Raw genomic sequence first — 13,082 nt, 5'->3', positions numbered from 1 at the left:
CTCTCCCTCTCCCTCTCCCTCTCCCTCTCCCTTTCAAAATTTGACTTGCCAATTGTGTCACTAAATTGACTGAATCAACTGATAGCCTTTACTGTTACAGAATAACCCCAGGATCCATGTCAATGGGAAGAGTCTTCGTGGGCAGAGCCACATCACTCACTGGGCCTAAATGACTTTCGCTCACTCACTACTAGGCTTTCCTGTAATATCATCTGACTCTTTCTAAAAAGCTATTTAGCTCACGCTCTTGGGGATGCCACCCTCGATAGTTCCCCCGCATCTCCTACACGAACATCAGGTTGAATTACTCATTTCCGTGCAACCAAGGAAGGACCAAAACCCATAGCCTGCATGTTCTTTTCAAGCTGCAGAGCAGTTTTGCACACTCCCAAACACATTTCTGTCCCTTATCCTCACTCTCCCTCCAGCCCCCAGCAAACACTCTCCACTAACCTCTGTCTTTCTAACTGGGTTTCCCCTCCATTCTTGATTTCTTCCTTTAACCTCTGCTCTGTGTAGTTCTGCCATTTGGGGGAGAGTTTTTATAGCTCCGGGCAGCACTTCCAAACTCGTAGACAAATGCTAACAGCTGGCAGCTGGCCAGTTACTGATACACTCACTGCTAAGTGTTATTTTATTTTATTTTATTTTATTTTGTTACATCTGAGGGAAACGTACGCAAAATGTTATCAAGTCACAAAGAAAAGAAAGATGTTTAAGGCTGTGTGTGTTGCTGAATGATGTTTGCCATTCTGTGTCTTTCCTGTCTCGTTTTGGTTTTAATAGGGGGATAAAGGTTTTCCTGGACCCCCTGGGTCTCCTGGCCAGAAAGGATTCCCAGGTCCTGAAGGCGTGCCTGGACCACGGGGACCCAAGGTACGTCAGCCTGTCAGCTTGAGGAATCCTACTTCCTCCTAACTTTCTTTATGTCTACCCCTGGCTGCTGGGAACATGGAGAGAGCTCCACATCTTAGCGGATGGGAGGTGCCGCCACAGCAAATGCCGCTTCTCCAGTCTTAGCTGCTCACCCCCGCCCCGCCACCCCCACCAGAACTGCATCCTATTCCAAGATCACTGTAAATGATCCTTATAATCATCAAGCCCCCTACTCAACGTCCCCTCCTCCCCAATCTACACAGTTTCAACACCTGCGTCTGCCCCTCCTTTCTTTCCTCCTACGTGAAAGGATGAGATCTTTTCACCTTCCGTTCTCCCTGGATCGTGGCCACAGATCAAAACTGTAACCTTGTTCCAAGAGGTGTCTCCTTTCGGAGACACTTCAACTCTCCTTTAGATGCTGCCTTTTCCCTCTCAGCCCTTAAATATAAAAATATTTCCTCATATTAATATACAGCTTCCTCTAGATCTTCCTTTCCTTGTCTTTCTTTTCCATGTCAAGCTTTATAAAAAACAAAAAACAAAAACAAAAACGGCTACACCTGCTGGCTGTAGCTCATCGCCTCCTCTTCACTCCTCAGCGCGAGTTTGCCTTCCACCCTGTCTCTCCTGATGACCCCTGCAGAGGTCACCCGTGACCTCCAAGTGGCCAGGGCCAATGGATACTTTTGAGTCTTTATCTGACCTGCAGCCCTCTGTTTTGTTTCAGTGATGACAGAGCGGATCACTCCCTCTCTCTTTGAATCCCAGTCTGTCTTCGATTCTGGAATCCTCCTTCCTCTGCCTCTCTTCTCGTTTGCCTTCTTCCTTGGGCACTTCTTTCTCAACTGGTCCTTGACACATCAGGGAAGGGAAGGTTCTGACCAGAGCCCACTGCCCTTCACCCTCATCATACATTTTTATCCTAAAGTCTGTGGTACAACAAAGGGCTTTGTTTAAATCAATGCCCTAGAGGATTTGCTAAAGAACAGCATAGCCACGAGATTTGCTGATGGCTCTTTCACGCAGGGGACATCAGCCAGACGTAAGCTTGGGCTCTCACGCACTCACGTGTCCGCTCCCCTGACTGCTGGCCTCCGGCAAGCTATGAACGAACCGATAAGTTATGAAAGGCAATCACAATCGGACCCCGCACAGTCTTTTAAATTTCATAAATATCGTATAGAATATTGATATGGTCATCCAAGTCAATATTTACAGCAAATTTACTCTTCGTCAGACATTGGACAATGTCTTCCTGACGGTCCCTCATTTATTCCTTACAGCGGTTCCATAAATCATAACTGGCGATTCATAACTTAATTCCCATTATTAGCTCCACTTTATGGATAAGGAAACTGGTGGTCAGAGCGCGTAAGTCGTTCGTCCTGGGTTACACAGCGAATGGGTGGCAGACTCAGCGCTCCGACCTGCTTTTAGACGACGTCAGAACAAATGCCTGCGACCAGAGAAACGAAACCCGCGCCTACGGTTTCCAAGTTAAAAGGCAACGGCTGTCGTTTTCCAGGATCTCTACCATTTCCCGTCTATCCTACTCACGGAGGTTTTGTTTCTCCACTTCCGCTTCTGATCCTAATTTTGAAAAAGGTGTTTTGATGCTGGACTGTCAGGGTCTGAGTATTCCACGGCGCCCCCTCCAGTGCGTGACCTCAGATTTTCCTCCGTCTTGCAGGTACCATGAATTTGACCCTTCAACCCCGGACTTCAGATCAGCTCAATAACAACTCTTTCCTTTTTGTTGTGTCCTCTATACCCCACTCTACTTGTTTCCTTTGGCATTTTTTTTAACGATGCCAGCAAAAAATTAAAATGAAAGGTGTAAACGCATGGTGCTCGGTATGGGGTACCCAACGGGCAGGTATTCTGTAAAGTTAATCCAGAAAATCTGTGTGCCATATTGTTGTGGAGTTCATATTTTAAAACACAGCTTATAGATGTAGCCACAAAAGATCATTTGATGAAACACAGGCAAAAAATATTAAAATCCGACCAAAAAGATTTTTCAAATTTATCAACTTCCTATCTTACTTTTAAACGTTTTTTTTTTTGTTTTGCTTTGTTTAGTTTTTTGTTTTTTGTTTTTTTTGATGAGAAAATTCACAGTGTGAAAGCAAAACCAGCAAGTCATTCTTCTGTCTTTTGCAAACACAAATAGCATCCTGCAGAGAAGGAGGATATGGTCACACACCCAAGAATTCCACTTCAGTCAGGAAAGGCTGACTTTGGCCTTGATGGTCCAATCTCAGAAGACTCTGTAATAACCATTTTCTCAAATAATCGAAAACGCCAAAACATTCTGAAACCCTCAGGAATGATGAAAACAGCTTTTGGACAATGAGACTTTTACACCCAGTGGCCTCCTTAAGACAGTCTCCATTTAAGGTTATTTTCTAAGAAACAGGGCCTCAAAACTGTATTTATGATGTGCCAAAACAAGTTTATCTCTGGTGCAGGCCGTTCTTCCTTTGCTATTTATTTATGTGTGCATATCAGGCACGTTTTGTTACTAAAGTATTTCTCATGCACAGAAATATTGGCCACCATGCTTGTCCACCACTGCGATCGTCACTCATCCTTCTCAGACCTCAGCAGCTGCCTGGCTCATGTGGGGCTTTTATACCAGGACTTCTCAGAAACTAACGTGAACAAGAATCATCATGAAATCTTGTTGAAACACAGGTTCTGAATCAATAGGTCTGGGAGGCGCAGGGACTTGAGATTCTGTTTCTAAAAAACTCCCAGATGAGGCAAACATTGGATCCTTGCCTTGAGTAGCGAGGGTCTCAATAAGATTCTCTTTGTCCTTTCTGATCAATATTTTTGCTCAACGAAACAAGCCATTCATCGAACCATGCTAACAATGAAATAATCACAGGAGCAAAACTGTTGGGAGTGTGAATAAAACTGGGGGTGGGGGGTGCTTTAATTTATGGGTTCCTTCGTGTCGAATGATTTTCACAGTGTTCCTTTTTGTGTTTTCATTTGGATCTAGGGCTCTCCAGGACTTCCAGGACTCACTGGTCCCAAAGGTGTAAGGGTTAGTAGTCCAACCAGTCCACCTTGATAGTTTGATGAAAATTCTTCTTTCAAAAAAGGAAAGAACTCTGCACTGTAGAAGTTGTGCAAATATCACAGAGGAGTACATTGTGTATGGTACAGTTATATAGAGGAAGTTCAAGAACAGGTAACACTAATCTCTAATGGTAGAAGTGAAAACAGTGTTGACTGTGGGGGTGGGTATCAATCTACTGAGAGGAGGATGAGGGCCATCTGGAGTGGAGAAGTTTTACGTGTATATGCACGGGTCATAAACACTCACCAAAGTGTTCATGGAAGACTGGAGCTCTGTCCTGTCATCAAATTGTACCTTTAAAACCTACCCCCGCCAAGCCAAAAACAATCTTAATCATCTTTTTTAATGTTATGTAAACGTAAGATTTACAAAGGTTTGTCAGCCTTTTTCTGTTTTTCAAATAGTTTTTAGCCGTTTCCAATTATAGTTGCAGGATGGGATTATTGGAATGGGAAATGATTTTCTGTTTATAGGTTGAACATTTTAAAAGTGTTTTTCTCGCCACCCTTCCCCTTTTCTATGTCTTTAGGGAATAACTGGATTACCAGGATTTTCGGGTCCTCCCGGACTTCCAGTAAGTAATGCGGAAAATGTGTAACTGGAGAAATAAAGTCAGCTCATTTTAATCAGAAGGTTAAAGAAATAGCACAAGGCAATGGGTACTAATAAATTTGCTACATGGTGAAATGGCACAGTAGAATCACAAAATAGAGTGTGAATTGGTAGGACGTACAGCTACGATCAAATTGTATTTCCTGAAATACAAGCATAGGGTAGGGTAGGATAGGATAGGATACTATAGCAGAGGGTAAGTTAGGGTAGGGTAGTGCAGAGTAGGGTAGCACAGGGTAGGGTAGGGTTGGGTAGGGTAGGGTAGGATAGGATAGGGTAGCATAGGGTAGGGTAGGGTAGGATAGGATAGGATAGGATACTATACTATAGCATAGGGTAGGGTAGGGTGGGATAGAATAGGACAGGGTAGCATAGGGTAAGGTAGGGTAGGGTAGGGTACGATAGGAGAGGATAGGATAGCATAGCATAGGGTAGGGCAGGATAAGATAGGATAGGATAGGATAGGATAGGATAGGATAAGATAGGGTAGCATAGGGTAAGGTAGGGTAGCATAGGGTAGGGTAGGGTAGCATAGAGTAAGGTAGGGTAGGGTAGGGTAGGATAGGATACTATAGCAGAGGGAAAGGTAGGGTAGGGTAGCATAGGGTAGGGTAGGGTAGGGTGGGATAGGATAGAATAGGATAGAGTAGCGCATAGGGTAGGGTAGGGTAGGGTAGCATAGGGTAAGGTAGGGTAGCATAGGGTAAGGTAGGGTAGGGTAGGGTGGGATAGGATACTGTTTAATAACATATAATTATGGAATAGTTACCTCTGTACACATGTCCCTCTTCTTCTTCCTTTCTTTCCCTTCCAGCTTAACGGAGCATGTTAACACAAACAAACTCATAGACAGACAACAGAATGCTGGTTCCAGAGAGAATGGGGCTGGGTGGGGGGAGGATGAAGAAGGTAGCGGGGTCGGGTACATCGTGATGGAGAGAGATGGGACTTTGGGCGGCGATCACACAATGCAATGTACAGATGATGTATTACAGAGTTGTATACTTGAAACTTAGATAATGTTATTAACCAATGTCATCTCGATAATTTAATTTTTTAAAGCTAAAGAAAAGAAAAAAAAACCTTACCCTATACTTAAACTCAACTCTACCTTTAACCCTAATTCTAACCTCAACCCAAACTCTAAACGTAAAAAAAGCATGTTATTTCATTTTATAAAGAAAAGCCTTCTTTTAATGTAAAATATTTGTATCTCACTTGATAATTCATTGTTTTAATTAACTCATTTTATCTGCTATGATTTTTATTTAAATGATTTTCTAAAATGACTACATTTGCTCCTTAATTATTTAAATAACCATTTAGATTTAAATAACTATCTAAATTAGCACCCCTTTCCCTATAACTTGGCCTCTTCGCTATTCCCACCTGGTCCTGGGGCCTGGTGCTTACGTCTCCTTTTTGAAATTCGCTCTGTTTTCAGGGCACCCCGGGCCATCCTGGACCTTATGGAATGGCTGGTTTACCAGGATGCAATGGTTCTAAGGTACATACTTCCTACACGGGTGGTGATTACCGAATGCTTTACCAAATGAATCAATCAGGATAAAGTAGCAGTGAGATGGGATAAACTTTCCCTGAAATATTCTTTTAGCCAGAGCCAACAGCACATATCTTCGGGGCAGAAATGTGACGTTTAATCAGGATCCTTCCTATTTTCTTTCTTCTCATGCCTCGTGTTCTGATCGTCTTTTGAGGAAGTTCTTGCATGTTCTCCCACACAAAGATAACTGGGAGCTCAACCGGGTATTTTCAACTGAGGCTGTGAATGTAGATAAATCTCAGAATGCAAAATGTCTTTGGAAAAGTATGACTGAGCGTTTCGATGCCCGCCGTCTCCTTTGTTCTCCTTTCCCCAGATGGTGGCCTTGAAAGGACTAATTACTAAAGTTTCAAGGAGACAGCAATTAAAAAGTTCTTGGCACAATTAGACTTTTGCCATTAATGCACAATTTGAGAAACAAGATATTCTAATCCTGTTTTCAATTAAGATAATGGTTTTCTGGCTTTCAGCCTCATGACCCAGTAGCCATAAGAAACTTAAGTTACTTTGTCTAGGTTTACCACGGCAGAGCTGAGAGAGAGAAACAAGGAAATATCTCCACAGGCTGCTTTAGAACAACTAAGAATGACAAGCTTTGTGTGTCTTCCAGGGCGACCGAGGGTTTCCGGGACTTCGTGGGACACCAGGCTACCCAGGGATCCTGGTAGGTTTGCATTTCCGACTCTCCATCAAAAACGTAAAGTATAAATATAAGTGATTAATCCAGAATGGGCAAATCCATCACGACTTGGGGACAACCGGGGCAGCTGATAGTAAACATTCAGCTGATAGTTGGAGACTGAATGAGCAAACGCCTGATGAGTTCAGGTTTGCACTTAGACTGTTTTGTTTCGAAGGCATACGGTGGAGCCGCGTCATAGGCAGAGGGGCGGCCGGGGCGGGGCTGACTCAAGGAGCTGAGGGTGCAGAGGAAGGGGGCTGAGAACCGAGACAGAGAGCTGCAGCATGTCATGTCTAGGTCAAGGAGAAAGAGCCTGGAGAGGAGGAGAGGCCCTCGTGGTGGAAGGAAGCCAGGAGGGGTCCATTGCCGAGCCCAAGAAAGGTATGATTCGGTAGAGACAAGTGGCAGACAGCTGCCCGATGCTGCTGTGACTCCAGTAAGATGAGAACCGACACTTAGTCATTGATTTTTAGCAATGTCAGAGTCATTACACACCTTGGCAAGGGGGACTTCCATGATGGAGAGTGGGACTGAAGAGTGAATGAGAAGTGACCAGGACAGGAAGTTTGCAGAGGGCATGAAGGAGAGGCAGGGCAGTATTGCAGGGGCAGGGGAGATTAGGGAAGCCTTTGTTGAAATCAGAGATACTTGAGCTTGTTTTAAAGCCAGCAGGAAGTTCACAGACGGGAGAGGAGGCAGAATAGCAGAGAGCAGGACAAAGCAGAGATGTTGTGTATTTGATTTGCCTCCAGTTAATATGTTGCTCCTTCTCCTAGGGTGCTCCTGGCTTGAAAGGAGAAAAGGTAAGTCACATGTGGCGTATTATTATCGCAAACCTCTAACTGCACATATGAAAAGAACTTCTATTAAATAATGAGATATAAGTAATTACAAATCAGATTTCATAACTAAAGGAAAGAGCTGACCTCATGCTTGGGGACCCACATTCTAGATCAGGACTTGCCACGAATTTTGGTATCTTGGAAAATGGTTTAGCATCCTTGGGTCTTTCTTCCTTCCACAATAAATTGTTAATTTTATAAAATATGAAAATGCTTTGAATTCTTCAAAACGGAGTAGCAACATAATCCTAAACCATTTCTCTAAGTATGTATCCGGGAGTCAAAGAAAGAATATGCAAACGTATAGAAAAGTTTCATAAGAGTTTATCTGAGCCAAATTGTTGAGTACACACCCGGAAGAATGATCTCAATGGATTGAGAAAATGCTCCGGGAAATGGCGGTTTTGTAGTTCCTTTCATGCATTTAGAATCAAAGGAGGAGACGTAAGAAAGGTACATGAAATCCATTGGTGGCAGATTAAGGAGGTGGGAGAAAGCAACACAGGGAAATCTCTAAGATTGGATAAAAATCAAAATGGAGAAACACATACTTCTTTTACGCTGGTGGATACAGGATAGTTCATGTTCACTGTTTACAGCACATAGAGATGGGACGTGGGCAACAAGATAGAAATGAGGGGCTCTGTGGTCTTGTGCTCTGGTGCCTGCAGTTATGTCTTCAAGGGGTCTAGAAAAGAAAATTACTCTCACATTTCAAAGGTATGTTATCCTAGATGCATAAGAGCACCAGACAAAGCTCATCTACGATAAAGATTGACCTCTGCTAAGGAAACTATAGGCCTGACTGTCCGCCACGGCCTGTCCAGTTAGGAACTTGTGATCGGACCATCCCACCTGGTTACTTTTGGTCCCTGAGCTCGTCAGGTTTATTACGTAGCCCCTTTATAGTCCACACAAGAAAGTACTTTTATTCTTGAAGCGGCTGGACCTTGGATAAGCATTTAAAGGGGTTTCGAAAATATGACATTAATTATGTTTGATGAACGCGTTCATTTTTGAGGGTTTTTTAACTCGATGGAAAAGGGGACCCCGGGTGGCCAGGAACTCCAGGATTCCAGGTACAAGCCCTGGGGAGACGAGGCCTGTGGTTCTCAGTCCCTCCCTTCCCTTTTACTCCTCTCCTCTCTCTCTCTCTCTCTCCCCCCCCCCTCCTCCTCCTCCTCCTTCCCCTCCCCTCTCTCTCTCTCTCTCTCTAGCTGTCTCTCTGTCTCTCTCTGTCTTTCTCTCCCTTTCCTTTTTCTTCTCTCTGTCTCTCTGTGTGACTCTTTCTCTCTCTTTTCTCTCTTATTCACTCTCTTTTCTCCTTCCCTCTATATCTTTTTCTCACACCCTTAAGAACATTTTTAATGTACATTCATATTTCTCCTATTTATATACCCACCTCGTTTCATTCTCAAACATTCGCCTGATTCTAAGAAACTGCATGTAGCTGATATAAGATGTTTTTATGCAGATGTCTTTTCATGTCTTCTTAAGTCGGTGACCCAAGCTTTCTTAAATCTGAGGTAGAATCTTCTAGGAAAAATCGTTGCACTTCCTCTGTATTTGTTAAAATCAAGACTAGATTTGTATCATATATTGAACACATTTAAAACTGTAATATTAGATAACAGCTATATTGCAAAATTTGCATGACTGGCAGGATTTAAATGCATCTTTCTCCTGTCGAATAATTTGCTTTCCGATCTATGTATATGTGGTCTGGGGGGTGAGGGGAGAGGTGAGGTAGAATCCAGAATGGATGCAAAGAAACTTACCTATTTGGGGGATGGGAGCTACATGTGCTTTACCTGGTGATTCAAAAGAACCTTTTGGTAGATCTGAGTCATTTAAACTTTCAGGTTAATGAACCAGAAATACGTTAACTTAGCGCAGAAGCACATGTGTAAATTCCTGAGTGGAGACTGATATTTGTCTAGATGAGTCCGAGTTTGAGTTAAGCTTGTGGAACTCCTACCCAGCGAGCCACGCCAGCCGATGGTGAGCTGCGTAACTGCAGAAGGAGGCAATTAGAAGCCTTTATAGGCTTTTGGGAAAAGATACAGAATATCGTGCCTCTTGGTTTTTTGGGTAGAAAACATTTTAGGGGCAGATGCCGAGGGCAGGGGATGCCGTGGGAGGGGACAGTAGCAGTCTGGGGCATGTGTGTCTCTCTTAAATGTGAATTGAGTGTCAGCTCTGTATCACATTGTGCTATTGCTGAAGACAGAGCAGAGAGGACACTCACTTACATGAGATATATTTATTAATTACGTGCCAATTATGTGCCGGCGGCTGTTCTAGACTCCAGGCTACCACAGCGTACAGATCACCCAAAATGTAATTTTAAAAAATTTTTTGTCTTCATGGAATTTACATTCTAGTGGGTAAAAAGGGAGAAAAAAATGTAAATTAGTAAGTGTGTGGAGTGTTTGATAGTAATAAATGCCAAGGGAAAAAATAATACAGGGACAGAGATAGGAAATCTAGGCTAGCTTTAGATTGGACAGGCAGGGAAGGCTTATGGAAAGGATGGCATTCGAATAAAAATAAGGGCAGGGAGAGACAGTGAGTTATGTTGACCTCTGGGGAAAGAGGATTCCAGTGGAGGGAAGGCAGGTAAAAGGGCCCAAGGTAGGAGCACACTCAACAGGGTCTGAGAGAGAGGTGAAAATTTTTTTTTTTTAATTTTGAAAGCTCTTCTAAAGTAAAGCAACTGCTCTGGTCATTTTTCCAGAGTACAGCCCGTTACACGTGGCAACACTCTTTGGGGCATTTATTATAATTAACTGCCGCCATCAATCGAAGGCATCGCGGCTCCTCAGATTCTATTAAAATATTTTAATGCACTGAACTAATGGACATTGTTCTTAGGCGAGAAGTACAGTTAAACTTACTCTTATTCATCTCTTAATCTATAGGGTTTGCCAGGCCTCCCGGGTTTTCCCGGACCCGTCGGCCCACCTGGCCCTCCAGGATTCTTTGTGAGTACGAAGTCACCATTGCTGGAGACACTGTGAACTAATAATAGAATTGGAGCTCATTTTAAAACAGGATTTTCTGACTTGGTGCATTTCCTGCTGTCATTTTAATCTGTGGATTAGTATTTATTTAATTAATTAATTTATTTATTTTTAGGGCTTTCCAGGAACCATGGGGCCTCCAGGATTTAAGGTAAATTACAGTTCATACGTCGTCTCAGCCAGAACACCCTAGTCAGTCTGAATGCCTCACCCCGTCTGATTCCACATGTGGGAACGGCCGGCACCTCCCAGAAGTGTAAAAGGGTGCCCGGCCGGAAAGCGGCATGGCTGGAGCCTCTGCACCCCTTAACTCTCCTCTCCCTGCCCTTCAGTCACTGAGCCCTGATACACAGAGTCTCAATTCAATCCTAAGGGGCTCCTTATCAGAAAAAGGACCAGGATCGCTAGTCCATAAATTTCTCATTTCCGATAATCCTACCATTCACCCAGCACTTTGGTCTATAGATTTTTATTGTGGGCTGTTTCCCAAAACCAACCTGATCTTACGTTAATTGATAAAAGATGACCACGCATGCACTCATTAGGCGGGATCGTGCATGTTTCTATTTAAAAGACCAATTGTTAGTGTCTGGGAGGAAAAACTTATTCCTCTACTCTCTTAGGTTCAGTGCCCGGGGCCCTGCAAATTAAACCGACAAAAGCCAGCTTAACAGGAGAAAAACGTTTATTTCATATGCATTTGGTGAGGTGGGGGGCGGGGGGTTGCTCACAGAAATGAAATGAAAATTCCCAAAGCGGCGGTCACATTTCAGAGGCTTGTGTGCCATTCTCACCAAGGGCAGTACATTTGTAGAGAAGCGACAGTACGAAGGAGAAAGGTTTCAGTTTGTGAGAAAGTAAATATATGGGAGAAACTAATGGAAGAAAAGGGTTATTTCAATAAGTTCTGTTTATGCAGATTTTAGTCAGAGCTGCCTCCGGTGGTAACAGTTGTCCCTTCTTCCTGGCACAGGAGAGGGGAAGCTTGACACCCTCGCAAAGGGAGATTTATATACCCTGTCTTTAGGCAGATAAGGGGAGGGTGGAGGACATTTTTCTGCATTTGCTGATTTGCTGTTCTTCAACTGCCTTCAGCTCAAAATAATCCTTATGCTAAAGTGTATTTTGGGGCACTGTGTTCTAATTCCCTTTATTAATTTAAGTAAGAAAATGTTGGGAGAGGCTGAACCCCACCAGAAAATTAGTGGTCAACACAGTATCTCATACTATCAGGTAGTCTTTGTGTTGGGGGTGGGTGCTTTCACATGTATTATTTTATACACACACACACACACACACACACATACACACACTGAAATGGATAGGTTCGGGTTTACTGAATTGTCAGAGACAGTAAATGGCAGAGCTGATGCTTAAAGTGCTTTGAGTCTTTATCTTGAGCTTTTCTCTATACCTTGTGGGCTAACGGCGGTAAGATCTGCATACTGCAGAACAAAAAAGCAAGAAGACATTGGTTGAAATGATGGTTGGCCATCGTTAGTGAAGACAGACTCTTCACATTGGACTGTCTCATGTCACTAAATAACTAGTGATGTCAAGTAGTTTAATGCTATTCTTAGCTTCTCTATGAAGTTTAGACTCCTAAACTTCAATTTTAGACTCCTAAAGTTCAGCTCCCCATCCCTCTTATTTTTCAGACAAGAAAATTAAGGCATCAGGAAGTTTAGTAACCAACCAGTGGAATCAAAACTAGTTAGCAGATAAGCCAGAAAAATGTCCTCTGAGCTGGGTTCCTTCCCCTACCCCATACTATCTCATGTCATCGTTTGCCATATTAAGTAAATTCCTTAAACTTTCTGCACCTCAATTTCTCCACTTTAAAAAACATATTGTCACTCTACTCTAAAAAATAGCTAAAATAACATATAATTCTAACACTAAAATTAAACTATAAAGAACAAAGTTGGAAGTATCATGCTTCCTGCTTTCCAACTATATTACGAAGCTATAATAATCAAAACAACATGGTACTAGCCAACACAAACAAACGAAAAACAGACTCATAGATCAATGGAACAAAATAGAGAGTGCAGAAGTCAACCTAAGCTGATTTGGTTAATTAATCTATGACAAGGGAGGCAAGAAGATATAATGGGGAAATGATAGTCTTTTCAATAAACGGTAATGGGAAAACTGGACTGATACATGCAAAAAAACAAAAAAAACTGGACCACTTTCTTACACTATATACAAAATAAACTCAAAATGGACTAAAGAATTAAATTTAAGACCCGAAATCAAAAAACTCAAAACACAGGCAATTAACTCTTAGATATCCGTCTTAGCAATATATTTTAATATGTCTCCTCAAGCAAGGGCAACAATTTACACGGTGGAGGAAACCATCAACAAAATGAAAAGACGACCT

The 13,082-nt window shown here is 42.7% G+C and overlaps 1 protein-coding gene across 1 annotated transcript in view; it reads left to right on the top strand.

Moving 5' to 3' along the window:
• COL4A3 (collagen type IV alpha 3 chain) overlaps positions 1-13,082 on the top strand; it is an 82,805-nt gene that overhangs the window by 9,865 nt on the left and 59,858 nt on the right. The window contains 9 exon segments of the mRNA XM_015585385.1: positions 787-876; positions 3,890-3,934; positions 4,500-4,544; positions 6,027-6,089; positions 6,757-6,810; positions 7,605-7,642; positions 8,692-8,749; positions 10,592-10,654; positions 10,809-10,844. Of these exon segments, the coding sequence (XP_015440871.1) occupies positions 787-876; positions 3,890-3,934; positions 4,500-4,544; positions 6,027-6,089; positions 6,757-6,810; positions 7,605-7,642; positions 8,692-8,749; positions 10,592-10,654; positions 10,809-10,844 (492 nt within the window).

This window comes from Pteropus alecto, unplaced genomic scaffold (genome assembly GCF_000325575.1).
Source record: "Pteropus alecto unplaced genomic scaffold, ASM32557v1 scaffold110, whole genome shotgun sequence".
Classification (NCBI taxonomy): Eukaryota; Metazoa; Chordata; class Mammalia; order Chiroptera; family Pteropodidae; genus Pteropus; species Pteropus alecto.
The sequence above is the reverse complement of the archived record's forward strand: the minus strand, read 5'-3'. Positions and strand labels throughout refer to the sequence as shown.